At 36.1% G+C, this 21,876-nt stretch overlaps 1 protein-coding gene across 2 annotated transcripts in view; it reads left to right on the top strand.

Annotated features, from left to right (window-relative positions):
- Nucleotides 1-988: 988 nt before the first annotated feature.
- CCDC102B (coiled-coil domain containing 102B) overlaps nt 989-21,876 on the top strand; it is a 93,292-nt gene continuing 72,404 nt past the window's right edge. For both annotated transcript variants that reach the window (XM_039238742.1, XM_039238741.1), the window contains exons 1-3: nt 989-1,588; nt 3,045-3,265; nt 15,526-15,634. In XM_039238742.1, coding sequence (XP_039094673.1) covers nt 989-1,588; nt 3,045-3,265; nt 15,526-15,634 — 930 coding nt within the window. The remainder of the gene's footprint in view (nt 1,589-3,044; nt 3,266-15,525; nt 15,635-21,876) is intronic.

Raw genomic sequence — 21,876 nt, forward strand, 5'->3', positions numbered from 1 at the left:
GTATGCGTTCTAGATTTCATGGCATGGTTCAATCATCAAATCAAGCTCTTTTCATCTCCATTCCACTGATTTGAATGTTACAAGGTGTCCGTGACACTTGCCTTCTTCCAGAATCATGTCCTCATTTAGGCAGGAAGAAAGCAGAAGAAAAGAGTTTCTCATTCTGACTTTTTCATGTTTTTTAGATGGGAAACTTCCCCAACAGACTTCCCTTCAAATTTCAGCGAGAATTAGGTTCTATGCTGTGTTGAGACTAGTGAATGGTCAGTAAGATGGAGGCCATCAAAAAAGGGTTAGACCAGTCATGATTTAGCCCCAGGATTAGAATACGGGCTTCTGCTACCAGAGATAGTAGATTTCACCTTCCACTTAAACAGGTTATGGATAAGTTAGCAAGGAAAAGAGGATCACTGCGTAGTTAATGGACAATATGTGTTACAGTAAATATCACCTGAAAAGAACTGGATTTGTTGGGGCACCTGGGTGGCTCAGTCGGTTAAGCGTCTGACTTTGGCTCAAGTCATGATCTCACGTTTGTGAGTTTGAGCCCCGCGTCTGGCTCTGTGCTGACAGCTAGTTCAGAGCCTGGAGCCTGAATCGAATTCTGTGGCTCCCTCTCTCTCTGTCCCTCCCCTGCTCGTGTGCATGCTCTCTCTCTCTCTCAAAAATACATAAACATTAAAAAAAATTTTAAAAACTGGATTTGTTAAAATGAATTATTCATGTCACATGCTATCCTCAATTGCTCTTTATATTATTTATGTTCATTGGCAATATTTCATATGAGCAATGTCTGTTTCTTTAAGGATATTACAAATGCATGAGTTCTATATTTTTAGTTATAGTGGAAAGGAAAATATGCAGTATTGAAAGATACATTGTTTTTATTAGCTTTTGTTTTCAAATGTAGGTCTCCCTCTTATAATTGCAAGGGAAATTCAAATGTTAATTATATTCTCTGTCTTCTCTTAGACCTGAAAAGATAAATATGAATTTAGATTCCATTCATCAGTTAATTGAGGAAACACAAATGTTCCAGATGCAGGAGTCCTCAGTTAAACCCCCTTGTGACATGTTAGTACCTGCTTCATCACCCAGGGACACCTGCCATTCCTGTTCACCACCTCAGGGGCTGCAATCATGTGCCGCCCACAACTTCTGTGCTCACTCGTGTAACACCAGTGAGTGGAATATTTGTGAAGAGCTTCGCCTGCGGGAACTTGAAGAAGTCAAGGCCAGAGCTGCCCAGATGGAGAAGACCATGCGGTGGTGGTCAGACTGTACTGCCAACTGGAGAGAAAAATGGAGTAAAGTCCGGGCCGAAAGGAACAGCGCCAGGGAGGAGGGAAGACAGCTCAGGATAAAATTAGAGATGACAATGAAGGAACTGAGTGCACTGAAAAAGAAGCAGAGCTTGCCACATCAAAAGGAGGTATTGGAAACCGCCCAGGACCTAAAGCATCCTACTTTCATAGAAGCGCCTTCTGCACAAAGAGACCAATTTCACATTGGTTCAAAAACATGGGAGTCTATCAAAGACTGTCTGGTAAAAAGGGAATTTCCTACAAAGGAGAACCCAGATAGTAAGGTAAGAAAAACACCCACAGAGGAACCAGAGGTTATGTGCACATTTGAATGCCGTACACAGTAATGGGGAGGAAAGGGACAATGACACACACCAGTGGTTGTGGTTTTCCAGATACTTTAGTTATTCATTTTATCTTCTTAAATAGTATCAGTTTATATTGCTGTCGGAGGCCGGCTCTGGCCGGGTGCAGGGGTCCCTGAAGGATGGATGGTGTCTGCGAGGGAGGGATGGGAGAGGCCACGAGAATCTTTCTGGTCACCAGGCAGGCATCTCTGCTCTGACTGTGGCTCAACTTTATTTTATAATTAAGTGTTTGGGGGAAGGCACAGACGTGGCATTTGCCTTAGACAATGATTTCTGATGACAAACTTCTTTGATATGTAAGAATTTCCTGGAACATAGATTTGTAGAAGATTCCTGCATAACCTTTATCAATAGTGAGTGAGGTAGGGGATTTAGATGCTTATCCTATGGGGAGGGAAGGTATCTTTAGCATACAAGACAATGTTTTTAGCATAAAAAAGGTGAAGTTACTTCTTTGTGAGCAGGGGTCAAACAGGTCTTTCAGGAAACACCTCTGCTCCCATAATCACAAAAGAAGAAGTTCCTCAATAGGCTCCTTCACAGGGAGCAATCAGCATATTCAAGGCCAAAATAAATCACTCCAAATGCTGATGACAAATGCCTTGGGGGCTTGTGCTCCAAGCAGAAACAATTGAGTGGGGGTGGATATCTGTCCTTAACTCTAAATTAGGCTCTTTGTTTCAGGGCCAGACTCAATGGTAACTCTTGTGTTCTTAACTCCCTTTATTATGTAAGTCTTGGGTCTGCAAGGCCCTTAGGAAGAGCCTTTTGACAATCATCCACAGTGCTTTCACCTGAAATCTCTTTTGAAAAGTCAGGAATATGCTTTTCCTTATGAGACATCTGTGTGGGGAATATCGGTCTGATCTGGAATATTGTGAGGCCTGGTCAATACCAGCAGCCTCATTTCCAACATGAGCCAGTAGTAACAGAAGGAGATACCAGTTTTCGTTTTTCATGGCAGGAGCTGTGCAAACACTGCCATTTCCTCGCTGTGACTGTCATCCAGCGAGGCCAGTGCGGCTCCCAGCATATTGCTACCCCTTTCTATTTAATTCCATCTCTAAAAATATAAAACATACCTTGCTCTTCTATAGTTCCATCTAAACTCTTAAGTCTTGGTGTGATGTATGGCATTTATGGTAGATGTAACCTGGTTACACTGTAAATAAAAATTTTTCAAAGACTGAAATGTATTTTATCAGATGGTAGAACATAGAAGGGAAAAAGAAAGCTTGAGGAATGCAAGTTAAAGGTCAGTCATACACCTCTATATAATTTCTTTATACAAAACAGATTTGTTTCGTTCCAAAAATATGATTTTTCTACACTAGATATAAAAATTTATCAATTGTTTTATTATTTTTTTCAGGAACAAGGTTTGAATATTGACCAGTTAAAATTAAATGAGGAGATGAAACTCAATCTTAACTGTCCTGATTCATTCAAAAATGTTGTTTCTGAAAACAGTGCACTGAAGTCTTCATTAAGACTGAAAGCAAAAAACCTGCCTTTGGAGAATGAAGTGCCTGAAATTTTAGCTTTGCAGATACATCTGGATGAGTTCCAAAAAGTTTTACGGAAAGAAAGAGAGTAAGTGCAAATCATTGTCTCCCTTAACCAAGTCTGATTTTCAAACTTATTAAAATTAAGTCAAGCAAACTGTACACTTGATAATGTATTTTATGCAAAATTAATCATTAAGTATTAATATTTAAAAAATTAGTTTGATATATTGATTTTTTAATTTTTAAAAATATTATTTAATATGTAAATATGAAACAACACACGACTGCACAGGCATTGGGCCAAAGAGGAAATCAAACAGCAGATCAAAATGTATCTCAAAACTTGAGAAAAAGGAAACAGACTATTCCAGCACCTGTGGGTTGCAGCAAAAATGGATGTTAGAATGTAATTTATGCTATAAATGCTTGTATTAAGAAAAAAAGTTCAGGGGTGCCTGGGTGGCTCAGTAGGTTAAGCACCAAACTCTTGATTTTGGCTCAGGTCATGATCTTACAGTTCATTAGTTCAAGGCCTACGTTGGTCTCTGTGCTGACCATGTGGAGCCTGCTTGGGACCCTCTCTCTCCTTTATCTCCCTCTCTCTGTAGCCTTCCCCCACTCACACTGTGTCTTTCTCTTTCTCTCTCAAAAATAAATAAATTAATTTTTTTAAAAAAAGAAAAAAGTTCCAGTAAACAACTTAGTATTATATCCCAAGAAACTAGTAAAAGAAGGAACTTAGCTGAAATTTAGTAAAAGAAGGAAATAACAAAGAAGAATCAGAAATAAATAAAATAGAGACTAGAATAACAACATAAAAGTAACAAACAATTTTGTAAAAAGTAAACAAAATTGGCAATGTTTTAACATTAAGAAAAAAAAAGAAGACTCAAAAACCAAAGTGAGAAATGGAAAATATTACAACAGATAACCACAGAGATAAAGAGTGTGCTAACAGATTATCATAAATAAATTAAAAAAAAAATAGATGATTCCTAAAAATGCAAGATTGAATCATGAATCTTGAATCCAAGAAGTAGGAAATCAACTTAGACCAATAATAAGAATGAAAGTTGGACTAGGAATAAAAAATCTCCCAGCATAGAAAGGCCAAGACCATATGGTTTCATTGGTGAGTTCTACCAAACATTAAATAAATTTAATGACAATCTTTATCAAAATTTTACAAATAATGGAATAGAGGGAATACATTCAAAATCATTCCATGACACTAATTGAACCCTGACATCAAAGCAGGATAAAAACAATACAAGAACAAAAAAGCCTAGCTTTTCTGATATAAGAATTACTATTCTGACTTTCTTTTGACATCCATTTGCATGATGAATGTTTTTATGTCCCCTCACTATCAATCTGCAGGTGTCTCTAGGTCTAAACTGAGTCTGTTATAGACAGCATATAGATGGGTCTTGTTTGTTGTTGTTGTTGTTTTAATCCATTCTGACACCTGTGTCTTTTGATTGGAGCACTTAGTCCATTTACATTAAAGTAATTCTTGATAGATATATATTAATTGCCATTTAGATCCTTACAAGAGAGAAAAGAGTTACAAAAGAATTAGAGATGGAGAGTGCAATAAAGGAGTTTGGAAACAGGCTTGAAATGAACAGCAGGCTGGAAAAAGCAAAGGAACAAATTAGTTACCTAGAAGACAAAAATAATAGAAAATAATGAAGCTGGACAAAAGAGAGAAAGAAGAATTATGTAATGTGAGAATAGATTTAGGAAACTCAGTGACTCCATCAAAAGTAATAATGTTCTCATTATAGAAGACCTGGAAGAGGAGAGAGAAAAGGGCAGAAAATTTATTTCAAAAAATAATAGCAGAAAACTTCCCTAATCTGGGGAAACAGATATCCACATCCAAGAGACACAGAGAACTGCCATCAAAATCAATAAAATCAGGCCCAAACCAAGACATTCTATAATTAAATTTGCAAAATACAGTGATAAAGAGAAAATCTTACAGCAAAACAAAATAAGTCCCTAACTTAAATGGGAAAACCCATAAAGCTGGCTGGAGATTTCTCAACAGAGTTGGCAGGCCAGAGGAGAGTGGCGTGATATTTTCAAAATGCTGAAATGGGAAGAATCTGCAGCCAAGTTTACTCTATCCAGCAAGTCTGTCATTCAAAGCAGGAGAGATAAAGAGCTTCCCAGACAAAAACTAAAGGATTTTGTGACCCTGAAAGAAATATTAAAGGGAACTCTTTGAGTACAGAGGGGAGAGCAAAAATGACAAAGACAAGAAAGGATCAGAGAAAATCTCCAGAAACAATGACAAAGTAAGTCATTTTTTGGCTTGTTAGTTTTTAGTTTTTATTATTCTTTTATCATAATCTTGTTCTCATCATCTCTGGCAGATTCACCTTGAGATATTTGAGTTATTATTGTTTATGGCTAAAATAGCCAGTGTGTTTTCTAATTTTTACAGCATTAGTAGATGTCAGCAAGTCGATAAAAATGAAAAATATATTGATATTTATAAGGGACAACTCACAGTTTGTGAGTTACTGACTGCAGAAAAAAAGGTGCTTTATTCATTGGCTAAATGTGGTGTAGAGCAAAGAGCACAAGACTTAAGATTAAAGGACCCAGGTATTCACCTTGGATCTGACTTACTCAGCGACATGATAGTGGGTTAGCCAAGAGTGTGCTGTTGTCTCCTTCATAAATATATGGATAGTTGTGCCTATGTCCCAGTTATCAATTGTTTTAAACAAACCTTCCCACACAATGCTTAATATTGAAACAACAATCACCATATATTCTGTTCATGGAGCTAGAGCATGGCTTTGTGTGGACAACTGCTCTGTTACTACCTGAGGCTTCAGCTGGGATGGTTCAAGGCTAGAGATGACTGAAATGTTGGGGGCCAGAATCATGTGAAGCCTCCTCACTCACTCTCACATCTGGTGGTTGATTTTGGTTCTCCCCCGGGGTCTTACGTGGAACACCTGCAGGTGCCTTATCCATGTGGCCATTTTGATTCAGCACAGTACTGGCTTGGTTGAAATTGGACTTCTTAAGAGCACAGAAAGAAATAGATGGCATTTTAATGACCTTGTCCCAAAAGTCACTCAGCATCACTTCTGCCTTCACTGATTTCTTTTTTTTTTAATGTTTTTATTTATTTTTGAGAGAAAGAGAGACAGAGCATGAGTGGGGGAAGGGCAGAGAAAGATGGAGACACAGAATCCAAAGCAGGCTTCTGGCTCTGAGCTGTGAGCACAGAGCCCGATGTGAGATCATGACCTGAGCCAAAGTTGGATGTTCCCCTGACTGAGCCACCCAGGCGCACCCTACCTTCACTGTTTTTTTATGAGGATCAAACACAAATAATGTCTGGGAAAGTGACTATTTGTGAGGATTACTTGGTATGATTTTTGTGATTATTCCCTCATGACTACCTTAGACAATTATTAGCATTGTGTGGAATATTTGATACACTTTAAAACATGGTCCCCAAATCTAAAAATAAGTATTTTCCATCTCTTAGTTATAAGACTCTTAATAGGCAGAAAAAAATGGGGAAAATAAGCATGAATATAATTCTGTATGTTATATAATGGTTTCAATTTTCCGGGTTTAAATGGATTGGAATAGTGACTACATGCACACAAACATTTCACAGACACTATAAGCCCTTTATCTGCCTTTCTTTTTCTGTTAGCCAGAAGTTTCTCATTAGTCCCTCTGAAATGTATTCCCACCACTAATACCCTTTTCCAGATGCTTTTTCTATAACTTACCATATGAATAGGCTGTTATAATACAATCATAATACAATCGATTGTGATAATATACTTGGGTATATAATAAATATTTGTTATTCACCATCAAGTATCAATTCCTAATAGAGGCAATCAACATTAGTAAAAAGGAGAAAAAAATTGAATTAAATTTTAGGCATGGCCCCATATTAACATTTATTTTATCTGGAGCTAGATCTCAGTCAAGTTCTAATCTGTGTTTTATTTCCTGAAGGATTTGGCTTTTTAGTGGTTATAGTCTTCTCTCACACCCACTCACAATGTTACTTTACTGACATAATGTAGTGCAGACCATATGAAATGGCTGTTTCCTACATGTAAACTCCCTGAGGTGCCAGTTTTAATGATACACATGAGTATCACTACACTCCCACTCACACACACACATATACACGCACAGAGATGTCTGACTTCCTTGGACTAAATTAACAATCCCCATAGTACATAAACTCTTCAGTTCTCCACAACTTCAGCATATAAACCATAGACAGGCCAGAAAATAAGGGAGGAAGGGGACCTTTGATTCTCCTTTGTCTCTTCAGCAAATAATCCCTTGGGTGTTATACGTCCATAAATCAACATTAGCATGCAGCCCACATGAGGGAATCACAAAACCTTTTTTCTATCACAAGAGAATGTTTCCCAAGGATATAGTATATACTGTTGCTATAAATCTGTCTAACCTTTTAAATTCTGCCTCCTGGAATCTCAGCAAATAGATGGCTGGAGTGGAGAACATGTGAATGCAATTTTTTCTATGTTCCCAGCTAGTGGGAAAATTCCCCTGACTAGAGCATAGAAATCAGCCAAGAGAACTCTAGGGCTCGTTTCCACCATTGTCACTGTGGAGAACTTCCTTATTCAAAACAAGAAACTTTCTTATATGATTTGTATTCTGAGTACTGTTCAGTTTTATGAAAAGAATTATCCAGTATCTGGAAGCCCCTTGTGTATTGAGAATGTGTACATATTTTTGATCTCTTGGATAAAGTCTTCCCAGGTAGAAAATTTGAGGTAAGGACAGGAACCTGATCCTTTTACTGAGCTAGACATATCTAGACCTTTCGGAAGACGAACTTTGGCAATATGAGATCTTATTGTAAGGGAGATGATGAGGGAAACTATTTTAATATTTAGAACCAGTTCTCAAATTAAACTGCAGATGGCACCTGCGTCCCTTAGAAAATGCTCTGTGTTGTTTAAGCTGAGCTATAATCAATCCTCCTTCTCAATTTTATTTCTTCGTTTATTTTCCATATAAGAAAAGTAGCATGCTTCAGTTATTTTGCTTTGCCTCATTAAGTTGTGTGGGGGGTTTTTTCCTCAATAAAATGAGACTGATTATCTTAGCAGGAATACATACATTCCTGAAGGAACACAATGAACAAATTGTCATGCAAGTCTGGTTAGTATTATTTAATGTAATATTGTTAAAGATTAGATAGACCGACTTTTTATTCACTCTTAGTAATGGCATATGCAGTAAACACATTTGCCTTTTTGAAAAAGCAATTTGTGGTGTGTATTCATTTATTTATACATATGTACTTATTTTTCTAGCTATATTGAAGTATAACTGAGAGATAAATTTGGTGTATATTTAAGATGTACAATGTGATGGGGTTTTGCTGGGTTTTTTTCAAGTTTTTATCTTAATTCTAGTCAGTTAACATAGAGTATTGTATTAGTTACAGGTATACATATAGTGATTCAGCAGTTCTGAATGTCACCCTGTGCTCATCCCAACAAGCACACGGGGTGTACATAAACATTGTGAAGTGATTACCACATTTGTGTGTGGTGACACCTCTTATGGTCTATCCTGTTAGCAAGTTTCAAATATACAATATGGTATTGTTAACTCTAGTCATAATGTCATACATTAGATTCCCAGAACTTATTCCATAACTATCCTTACTTCCCAGCCCCTGGCGTTCACCATTCTACTCTCTGTTACTACGAGTTCAACTTTTTAAGATTCTGCATATAAATGAGATAATATAGTATTTGTCTTTCTGTGGTGGCTTATTTCAGTTAGCCTAATGTCCTACACACACACACACACACACACACACACACACACACTCACACACCCCTCATTTTCTGTATCCATTCATAGATGGTCAATTAGATTGCTTCTATAGCTTGGCTTTTGTGAAAAATGCTGCAATGAACATGAAGATACAGATTTGTCTTTGAGGTATGGATAGCCTTTCCTTGGGCCGTATACCTAGGCGTGGGATTGCTAGATCATAATGATAGTTCTATTTTTTTAATTTTTTGAGGAGCTTGCATACCTTTTTCCATAGTGGCTACACCAATTTAAATTACACCCCAATAATGTCATTTTAACTACATTCTTACCAATCCTGGTTCTCACTTGTCTCTTTGATAATAGCCATTCTAAAATGGCAAGGTGTTTATTTTTGCTCTTGATTCTTTCAAGATTAAAAGCTTCTGCAAGGCAAAGGAGACAATGCATAAAACTACTAGACAACCAACAGAATGGGAAAAGATAGTTGCAAATGACATATCAGATAAAGGGTTAATATCCAAAATCTGTAAGGAACTCACCAAACTCCACACCCAAAAAATGAACAACCCAGTGAAGAAATGGGCAGAAGATATGAACAGACACTTCTCCAAAGAGGACATCCAGATGGCCAACAGACACATGAAACGATGCTCAGCATCCCTCCTCATCAGGGAAATACACATCAAAACCACACTTAGATACCACCTCACACCAGCCAGAGTGGCTAAAATGAGCAAATCGGAGAACTCTAGATGCTGGCGAGGATGTGGAGAAACGGGCGCCCTCCTACACTGTTGATGGGAATGTAAACTGGCGCAGCCCCTCTGAAAAACAGTGTGGAAGTTCCTCAAAAAATTAACAATAGAACTCCCCTATGACCCAGCAATAGCACTGCTAAGAATTTACCCAAGGGATATAGGAGTGCTGATGCAGAGGAGCACATGTACCCCAATGTTCATAGCAGCACTCTCAACAACAGCCAAAACATGGAAAGAGCCTAAGTGTCCATCAACAGACAAACGGATCAAGCAGCTGTGGTTTATCTATACAATAGAATACTACACGGCAATGAGAAAGAATGAAATCTGGCCATGTGTAGCAACATGGATGGACCTTGAGGGTGTTATGCTGAGTGAAATAAGTCAGGCAGAGAAGGACAAATATCATATATTTGCACGTATAGGAGGATTAGGAAGAACTTAACGGAGGACCATCGGGGAGAAGAAGGGGGGAAATAGTGGGGGAGAGGGAGAGAGGCAAACCATGAGAGACTCTTGAATGCTGAGAATAAACTGAGGTTGGTGGGTATGGGGGGAGAGGGGGGTGATGGGCATGGAGGAGGGCACCTGTGGGGGTGAGCACTGGGTGTTATATGGAAACCAACTTGACAATAAACTATTTGTAAAAAAATTAATTAATTAAAAAAATATATTAAAAAATTTAAATTTTTAAAAAAAAAATTAAATGGCAAGGTATTCTCTCACTGAGGTTTTGGTGTGCTTTTCCCTGATGATTACCAGTGTTAAGCACCTACACATATGCATGGCCATTTGTATGTCTTCTTTGGAAAACTGTCTAATCAGTGACTTTGCCCATTTTTAATTGTTTGGTTTGGTTTCGTTTTTGTTGTTGTTTGGTTGGTAGTTTTGTTTGTTGTTGCTGTTTTGCTGTTGAGTTCCTTATGTATTTTGGATATTAACCCCTTATCAGATATGTGGTTTCCAAACATTTTCTCCATTCCATAGGATGCCTTTGCCTTTTAATTTTGTTGATTTTTTCTTTTAATGTGCAGAAACTTTTTAGTTTGATGTACTGCCACTTATTTATTTTTGCTTTAAGCCATTTCAAGTTAATTTTTGTGTATTTTTGTAATTCTTTTGTTTGTTTTACTGTATAGTATCTTTTGTGTTTGGACAATCACCTGCTGAAGGGAATTGAGTGTATTTCTCTGCAGAGACTCCAACATTGCTAGTAAGTCTCAGCTTGAGTCTCCCTTGTCATTAAGGCATAGACACTGGACATAGAAAAGTGCTTCAGATGTAGCCACCTAGACTTTTTAGCAGAAGCTAATGTTCCAAAAAGAGAGCACCCAGAATCTGTCCTGATGAGGGGGGAGGCTGTGACAGGAACTAGTCTTGATCCCAGAGGCAGCAGTGGTCTCTGCTGTCTAGTGAAACTATCCCATGTTGGAGTTGCTGGCATTGAGGCCATGCTGGGATGTATGTGCCTAGCTGGTGGCTGCCATGAAATACTGATAGGAGACTGCCACGGCATCATCTTTGGTATTCTGGCTGTGCAGGTTCCCAATTCGTTTCTCTGGATCTCCCTAGAATCTCCTCCAGGAGATTCTTTGAGATATTAAAATCCTTTAACACTTAAATTAGCTAATTTGAAATATTTGCTTGTCAGACACCTAATGGATCCCAAGAGAGTGTACAGAGAACAGGCAGTGGCATCTTCATAGGATCAGCTCTGTGGCGTGAGACTAGGCCTTCCTGACTACATCACTTCTGAGTCTTGGTCTCTAATCCTTCTGGATATTTTTGAGCTTTATAGTATTTTTTATTTTTTAATTTTTACTTATTTTTTTTTGAGAGAGAGAGAGAGTGAGAGCACACACGTGTATACAAGCAGGGGGAGGGGAGGAGGGGAAAGAAGGGAGAGAATCTCAAGCAAGGTCCATGCCCAGTGCAGAGCCCAACATGGCACTCCATCTCACGACCATGAGATCATGACCTGAGCCAAAATCAAGAGTCAGACATTTAAATGATGGAGTCACTCAGGCATCTCTATAGTATTCTTTAAATTCATTTCTTTTCTAATTGAATTATATATGGATATTTGCTTAAAGGTGTTAAAAATGCTCAAAGATATAATTATAAATACTTGGGAGCAGAATCACAAAATGACAAATATGTTGCTGATTAAAAGCATATTTTTAAACATTTTTAAATTATTTATGGTTTGGTACTAATTCTATATTTTGGATTAATAGAAAAATTGATCTGGTAAAAACATTTGACATTAACAGACATTTAGGAAAATACTTATTAGGTATTTTACAGTGAAATTTCACATAGTTCAAAAATGATTAATATGTATTCCCATTATTAATGTTTCAGGAAATTTCATCCCTGAAAAATAATTTGGTTAATCCTCTATATATATATATATATATATACAATTTTTATGCAATCATGATAGTTAACAAAGTATCAAAAGATTGCATAGAAATATAATCACATCATCCCATAAAAATCATCTTGGTTCACACTTTTAGTTTTGCAACTTTTATGTAGTTAGCAGTTATATTTTTAAAATTTTATATCATCATATTTAAAATATTGCATTTGTGCTGAGCTTTATCTTATTATTTTTAAAAGAATTTGTGCATAAAATATACAATACTTTTTAGAGTAAAATTAGGAGTTTTTTTCTTTGCCTTTCTGTAGTTCAAATGGTATGATGATAGTTTAAATTTTAATTATCAAATTAACTGTATAATTAATCAATTTTGAAAATCTCTCTAAAATAATATAAAATAAATAAACAGAAATTAAAAATTTAATGGGTGCCCTCTGCTGCATAAATTGAAGTGTGCAATGTCCACATGTCCTTCAACCTTGCTTGCATTGAGTCACAAAATAGTTTTTGGTGAGGCATACTAAAAATGTCCAAGCATCACATTGCCATTAATTAAGTTTTTATGAATTGCCTGTCCTCTGCTTTCTCTGACTAAATTATAACATTTTACATAATAAAAATGCATAATTTTATTTCAGTAAACCATAAATATCAGTAACTATATTTAAGATGCATACTTAAAGAGATAAATAATACTATATTTTAAACATGACTAATTTGCCTTAAATAAGGTAATAGGAATCTATTCATGTTAATATAATTGGGAAAATTATATTATTTTTATTTCACAAGCTGGCTTTGATTACTTAGTATAAGTCTAGATCTAATCTTGATATAATCATATCTTTAGAATTCATCTCTGTTTCACTATAACTAAGATTAAACGTTTAATTAATATGTAGTTTGAAATACTCTTCGTGAACTCTTATAACAACCTTAAAAGAATATTTACCCCAATACTTTAGGTGACATTTTTGAAGATCAATATTTTTTGATAGTAATAATGAATCATTTTTGTGTTAATGTGACTTTTTTTTTTTGCTAATGTTAACATTTGATTTATTAAAATGTAATGTTAAAAACTGACAGTGATCTGAGCATGTATGATTTTGAATTTGTAAACATTAAAATGTAAAATTTTCTCAAATATTCAAGTAAATTTTTATGTTATTCTACTGAAAATTTTTGAGAAAATAATATTTTGATAAATAACTTGGGTATCATTAGCTGGCTGGGTCTGCTTATCTATCAGAATTTTTGGCTGAGGTTGTTAATCTGGAGCTGTAGACATTCATAGGCAGTATTCATAGAACCGAGACTTTTATATTGAGTCCTTTTGTTTGTTAATTTTATATATTTGCTGTTAATCAGGGATTTAAAATTATAGTCTAATTAATGGTGCTCGTGTTTTTGCAACCTGAGTCTTCTGAGGTTAAACTCTAACTAAATCTCACACATTCTCTTCAATTCCATGGCTTGGCTCATGCAAATATAGTTATGTAACTTTTTAATGAGCTGCTTATCCATTCATTGGATTAAACTAATATATTTATGACCTAATTCTACTTTGTTTTCATGGTGTTGCTACCTGGAAGAGTCCTATTTCTCATAATTATGTAAATGGCATTCGATTTTGATTCTAGGTACATCTTTTAGATCCGTGAATATGTTTCTAACATCCTTCTAGTGACATTTTCATGGAACTGGACCCATGTGTGTTCATTGGTTAATTAAAATTACACTAAGGTTGTAACTAACAGCCACAAAATCTCAGTGGTATATGACAACCAGACTTTATTTAGCTGGAGTCTGTGAGCCAGCTAATGGCTGACTGGTATTGACTGGACTCTACGGGGGAGGAGGGCAGACTGGTTATGATCATGGCTCTCACACCCCTACTGGGAGCAGTAAGTCTGCCTTGGTATGCACTTATTGCTGTAGCCAACATATAAGAGGGTAAAACCAATTGTATAAACACTTTTGAAGGCTCAGCCACATGGTGCCCACTAGCATTCCGTTGGTGATTTTATTCACATTTTCTATTTTCTGAAACACTGAAAGTGATGATTTCATTATGTGTTTTCACCACTAAATAACACGTCACTATTTTTCCAGCTGCTTATGTTTTATCACCAGTTTTTCCAGCCTCTGCCTACAATCTAGTCCTGAAGTTAAGTCTACATATTTTTCATTTTGTTTACTGTAGCATTCCCCCCTTTTAATTATCATTTTCTATGTCAGTTATCTTTTGCTGCAGAAAAGAAAACAAAACATACACACATACACACACACACACACACACACTTCAGTGTCATAAAACAACTATTCTTTTTGCTCCTATGGATACGAAAAAGGTGGGGTCAGCTGACCTTCAGTTCACCAGCTGGGCTGGGCTCAGATTCACTTTGTTTTTATTTGGGGACAGCAATTCCTGGGGGAAAACTCTTTTCACAGTGATGACTGAGGCAGAAGAGAGGATGCCCAACCACACAAATTCTTTTCAAACATCTGGGTCTGTCATATCTCCTAATATCCCATTGTCAAAGGCTAGATGCAAGGGTTGGGGAAAACAGTTCTGTCCTTGGGAGTAGAGAAAAGATTGAGAAAAGATGGAGCACTATTTACCACTAATCTAAAGCACCACACAAATGAGGATTGTCCATCTGCAAAGGTCAATATATGCTAATTACAACAGTAGTAAACAATTATTTTCAGTGACTCACTCTGATAGACATATGGGAATACAAAAAATTGATAATTGAGATATCAAAGGACCAGATTTCAATCCTGACTCTGTCGCTTGTTCTACAAATGGAGAAATTAATGTCAATTATTTTAAATAAAGATCCTAGTGAAATTGCTTCATTAAAACAAAATTACAAATATTAAAAAGGATTTTTATGTCCCCAGTAAATAATTGATTTCTGAAATAATTATGTAGACTCCTTGTCATTCTCTGTCATATCAAAGGATTCTTTACTCATGTATAGTCACACTATGAAGCTGCATGAAAGCCATGTTAAAATTAGAAATACATGTAGATATCCTCCTATATAAGGAAATTATGTGAATGAGATAATGAGAGAAATGCATGAATAATATAGGAGAAGGCAGGCAGAAAGTCAAATATTTTGATATAAGCAAAGCCAAATTAAATATGTTTAACCTATTCTAATGCTAATTGACAGAACAAAAAATTGAATCAAGTTTTTTTCAATATTTGTAATTGTTAATAAACCAGAAAAGTTTTCCTGTGATTACAATGGTCATATACAAATATAAAAATAACAAAAATAGGAAATAAAAAATTGAATGTGTTCCTAAACTTGTTTTGAAATTGTAAGTCTATTTTGCTTTTAATTCTTTATTTAGGAAGCGCTCCTCTTTGGAAAGAGAAATAGAACGACTGGAGTCAGCATTGTCTGTATGGAAATGGAAATATGAAGAACTGAAAGGATCAGAAACAAAATGTCTGAAAGAGGTATGGAGACATACAGTGTAGAGGAAGAAATGAAACTGCCAATTTTCTGTTAAGATGAGTACACTAGTGGGCAGAAAGCTCCTCAGATAAGAGGGAAGGTTTAAAAATTGAATTTCCTCCATGAGAGGGATATTTGAACTTATATGCCCATGTGAACTCAGTCAAACTCAGCCCATAAGAAATATTGTTCTAAACAGATGAACATATGGGAAAGAAAAAAAGAGAGAGGGAAGCAAAAACAATAAGAGACTCTTAACTATAGTGAAAACTGAGGGCTGATGGAGGGAGGAGGGTGGGGGATGGGCTAGATGGGGGATGGGTATTAAGGAGGGCACTTGTGATGAGAACTGGGTACTATATGTAACTAATGAATCACTAAATTTGACTCCTGGAACCAATATTACCCTATATGTTAACAAACTAGAATTTAAACAAAAATTTGGGGGGAAAAAGAAATCTTGTTCTAAATAACACATATTTTCAATATCAACATGACACAATTAACTATCCATTCCAGGCACATGTGAGGGGACTCTGCTAAAGAAGCCATTATATCACAGCACTTATAATAAACAATATTATCTTGTTCTTTTATGAAGCAGCTTGAAGATATCAATTTATCTCAAGTGCATTTAGGTTCTTTTCCTATTGACTTCATAGTTATTCAGGATCAGCCGACTTGCCTTTGTACTTTGCCTTTGCATTTTCATCAATAAAATACTGTCATAAACCTTTCCCATTTCAGTGATTTATTAATATTCATAGTTTAAACTATATTAATTGTACATCTTCTGTGTACTAAAGCATTGTTCCAGGTAAGTGGAATAGAATAATGAGCAAAGAAAAGAAGGACAGTATAATGGCAAGTCAAATTCTTCAAATGAGTAAACATTTAGTAGGGTGTGTGTGTTTACATGCATATTAATAATAGTTATGTATTATACATCATATATTATAACGTATACACACACACACACCATATGTATGCTGAACAGGTGTCTTGAAGAAGCTATCTAAATCAATTATGTAATTGTGCCTTAATCAAAAGCACTGTTCCATCAGTTATTAAAAAAAAAGTGGTAAGCAATGTTTCTCTTTGTTGTAAAATCTGATATGAATGTTGCTTCAGATTTGTTTCTAGCAAGTTGTAAAGTTTAGAGTCATTAGCTTCAGCTAAAATTGCATGAGGAGCTTCAGCTAACAGTGGACGCCTGATTTCTGAGTCATATGCAGTCTTCCCGACCTCCACGGAGCATCGTCATGATGCCCTGGGTCCGAAACGGTCAGCTATGTTAACACAGTGGACCACTGAGATTTAAAGGAGGGAGAGCTTTTCATAATACTATTAGGCAAATACTCCCTGCTTAAAAACCTTTATTAATAAAAGGTAATTTCAGTGAGAGCCTCAGTGCAGGGTAAGTGAAGCCATTAAAGCTAACAAGTTACATAAAATTTTCCTCTTCTGGGGCGCCTGGGTGGCTCAGTCTGTTAAGCGTCCAACTTCGGCTCAGGTCATGATCTCAGGGTTGGTGAGTTCAAGCCTGGTGTCGGGCTCTATGCTGACAGCCAGCTCAGAGCCTGGAGCCTGTTTCCGATTCTGTATCTCCCTCTCTCTCTGACCCTCCCCTGCTCACGCTGTCTCCCTCTCTCTCTCTCTCTCTCTCTCTCAGAAATAAATATAAAATATTAAAAAAAAATTTCCCTCTCCTTCATAGATCCATGTTAGAATGTCCAAGTGACTTTGTTTCTGGCTCAAACTTTAGATACATAAACAGTGTATGTGTGTGTATATACACATGCTTTTTTATATGGATTCATAGTATTTATCTTCAGATACCTCACTGAACATAATGTCTTGAGGTATGAACATTGACAGTAAATTAATGTTATGCAGGAAAAATAGTCCACAACACAAAAATCATGTTATGTTTAGAGTGTATACGTATTTGCCTTTTATAATATAATGGGTTCTAAATTTGATTGAGAAGACTAATATTGAAGATAGAATTGGTTCTAAATTTAATTTTAAAAGAAACATGCGTTAACTATCTCTTGCCACTAGTGGGTGATGCAGACTTGATAACGTTAGTTTCCTAATGCTTTTTATTCACATAGTTTAACATGTATGTGCAATGTTTGTGAGAGAAAGTCATGGTTTTGAGTTGGTTTACAAAGTGGTATGTATATTTTAAACTGTTTAATGTTTTATCATCAAAGGTGATATTTTTTACATTAAGTCGGACCATGTCTGCTTTAAATTAACAAAACTTTATGGATGAGAAAAAATAAAACCAATGTTGCAATTTACAGTGTAAAATGGATCTACATTTTCATACCCATGCAGAAATATATATTAGTCCATATGTGATCCTTTTACTAGATAAAATTATAGGGTTTTGGAACAGAGGAAACCTCAAGATTGTTGTGAGAAGCTTGCTCAACTATTTGAACTTTGAGTGTGTGCTTCAGTTCAGTGAACTACAAATTTGAACACTGAATGGAAGTAACAATGAATACAAAAAGAGTTTTACTTTAGATGATGGAGAGTTAATTTAAACAGAAATAAAGGAAAAAACATTGTTTGAATTATTTATATGAGATTATATTTTAAAATGCCTCTTTCCACTCCCTAAAAAGGAATTTGTGATATTCTTAAAGCCTTTTTGAAAAGATATTGTATGCACATAAGTTGAAATTATTTTATAAAATATTGTGGCATACTTAAAAATATTTAAAAACTGAATAAATAAAAGCGCTTTGTCACATGTAATTTTTATGTGCCCTTTGTTTAACTGTTTTATAATAGATCATAACAGAAGAAGAATTTGACAGCACATTTGGAAATGGCATTGTAGAGTAATTATAAGTGTAAAATATTCAATGTTTCTATACAGTTGATTGACAATCAGGAATCATGCCATGATGCATCTGTTGGAACCTCATATGAATTCTCTTTTCTTACTCTGCCTCTCAAAAATGATGATAAATGACTTTCCCTTTCTCGGTACCTCTTCATCTATAAAAAATTCTCAATATGAGTATAATTCTGTTTTTATGCCCAAAACTTACAAGCAAATACATACGTGGCCAAGAACTGCTGATGGAAAGATTAGCAATTTTTAGAGCTGGAAACAGATGTGCTTAATAGACCAGGTTTTTAAAAATGTATTTTAAAAACTGGCATCTTTAGAGAGAAACCATTCTTAAGTCACTGACATTTAGAGAAGAGTAAATATAAGAATTTAATTGTAAAATCTATTAAGTATTTAAAATGCAACCAAAACAATGAGTAGTAGAGATGATTATATTCCAATTGCTATTCCTGTACTGAATTTAATACTTAATTCAGCTTTTCCTTTGCAGGTCTGTAAGTATTGATTTGAAATGACATTATGAATTGCAGGTTTTCTGAGATGATCATGTTCATGAAATCTCATGATCTAGAGAATCAAATATTCATGGAAGTAATATTGATTATAAATAGTTATGGCATCTTTGCTTTAACATTAAATGACTCTGTTTCTTTCCATAATGGAAGATATATTTTACTATATGTGGAAAATACTAATAACATTTAAAAATTGATCTCAAACTGGGGCGACTGGGTGGCTTAGTCGGTTAAGCGTCCGACTTTTGCTTAGGTCATGATCTCGCGGTTCGTGGGTTCAAGCCCCGCGTCGGGCTCTGTGCTGACGGCCAGCTCAGAGCCTGGAGCCTGTTTCAGTCTGTGACCCCCTCTCTCTCTGACCCTCCCTTGTTCACGCTGTCTCTCTCTCTCTCTCTCCTAGAAATAAACAAAACATTAAAAAAATTTGATCTCAAACTGAAAAAAAGGAAATGTCATCTGGCCTTGAAAATTTTATGCTCTTACCGGTATCTTTTTAAGGATTTTATTGAGAAATTTTCTTTATTTTTGTGATAATAATGATGTTTCAAGTAGTTTATAATTTATAGTTTTCTTTTATAAATATTTACATTAGATATTTATAGAGACAGGCTTCAAGGGGAGTCTTTATGGCAGTAAGAGCTGACAATAATGTCTTCTCTCAAAAACCTCAAAATACCTTTCTGATTGGGGGAAAATTGAAGGTTAGAATTAGAATCATATGTAGCTAAAATTCTATGCTAATACTTTCAATTTCTTTCCAAAATTCATTTTTAAAATTCTTCTTTCTTTTTATTTATTTTTTAATTGAAGTTTGATTGAAGATACCCTCACTTTTTGAAAGATTACATCAATGGACACAGGTTGTTTCCAGATCTTGGCTATTGTAGATAATGCTGCAGTAGATGTGAGAATGTATATATTTTTGCTAATTAGTAATCTCTATTTTGGAGGCAAATGCCCAGTAGTATAATTATTGTATCATATGGTATTTTTATTTTTAATATGCGGAGGGACCTCCATATTTTTCACAGTGGCTGTACCAAATTGTATTCCCACCAACAATGCACCGGGTTCCCTTTTCTCTGCATCCTTGCCAACACTTGTTATTTCTGTGTTAATTTCTGCCATTCTGACAGGTGTGAGCTGATATCTCATTGTGATTATGATTTGCATTTCCCTGATGAGGAGTGATGTTGTGCCTGTTGGCCATCTATATGTCTTCTTTGGAAAAATGTCTCTTCATGTCTTCTGCCCATTTTTAATTGGATTATTTATTTTTGGGGGTGTTGAGTTGTATAAGTTCTTTATACATTTTGGATACTAATTCTTTTTAAAATTTTTTTATAGTTGATTTATTTTTGAGACAGAGAGAGACAGAGCACGAGTGGGGGAGGGGCAGAGAGAGAGAGGGAGATACAGAATCCAAAACAGGCTCCAGGCTCTGAGCTGTCAGCAAAGAGCCCGACACGGGGCTTGAACCCATAAACTGTGAGATCATGACCTGACCTGCAGTCGGACACTCAACCGACTGAGCCACCCAGGCACCCCTTGGAGACTAATTCTTTATTGGATATGTCATGTGCAAATATCTTCTCCCATTCAGGACATTATCTTTTAGTTTTGTTGATTATTTCCTTTGCTGTGCAGAAGCTTTTTATTTTGATGTATGTCCAAAGGTTTATTTATGTTTTTGTTTCCTTTGCCGATATGGGAGCTATTCTATATACATAAGGAAAGGGTCCTTGAAGATATTTATTTGAAATAGGTGTATGGTGGAGTGTTAATACAGTTCTGAGTTCAAAACCTATTTTAAAACTGTCTCGGGCGCCTGGGTGGCTTAGTCAGTTAAGCGTCCAATTTTCGCTTAGGTCATGATCTCGTGGTTCGTGGTTTGAGCCCCGCGTCGGGCTCTGTGCTGACTGCCAGCTCAGAGCCTGGAGCCTGTTTCAGAGTCTGTATCTCCCTCTCTCTCTGACCCTCCCCTGCTCACGCTGTCTCTCTCTCTCCTAGAAATAAATAAAACATTAAAAAAACACACACACACACACAAAAACCTGTCTCATTTTGCTATTTTTATGGCTGAAAGAAGTTAGCCCATAGAAATGACCAAAATTATGAACGTATCTTACCAGCTCTAACCTCACACTGGAGCTCCCACCATTGCTTCCATCTCTGCTACCGCCCCCGTCATAACCATCAGATCTCCTACTTTGCCCCCTCCTTCCGGATCTCTTACCCATCACTGTTGACCTTGTCAGTTTTCCATCCAGTTGCCAGAGTGCTATTTCTAAAAACATAACCTGGACCATATTATACCTTTGCTTCAAACACTTACGTGACTTCCCTTTTACTTTGAGTATGGATGCTTTCCAAGTAATTGGAAGTCTAAGGAAATCTAAACCCACCTGGTTAAACCACCAGATGTCTAAAGTTCAACAGATGCTTGAGAACGATACCACTCTTTTCTACCCTCACTGCTCTAACAAGCAGTGCCCCAAATTTCAGTAGATAGGACCCATTAAATGATACTTTTTGACTCACATACATTTTCTACATGTGGTTGGAAGTCAGCCTTCTCCTTCTATACAGCAACTCTGTCCCTTGGGCTTTTAGTGGTCATGCAGCTGAAAACTCCGCACCTGACCAAGATTAGAAAAACGAGAGAATGGGGATCATATGGGGATGCTTTGTGCTTCAGGCTTGGGAGTGGTGAACCTTATTTCCACTTATCACCCACAAGCAAGTACTCATTTGCACAGTGACACCTTATTGTAAGTAATGTCGGGAAATGTATTTAAGCTATATGCTTAAAAAGAAAAAAAATGAATTTTAAATCATCTAACTAGTTTCAGTT

The sequence above is a fragment of the Hyaena hyaena genome, unplaced genomic scaffold (assembly GCF_003009895.1).
Source record: "Hyaena hyaena isolate Hyena2069 unplaced genomic scaffold, ASM300989v1 scaffold_145, whole genome shotgun sequence".
NCBI lineage: Eukaryota > Metazoa > Chordata > Mammalia > Carnivora > Hyaenidae > Hyaena > Hyaena hyaena.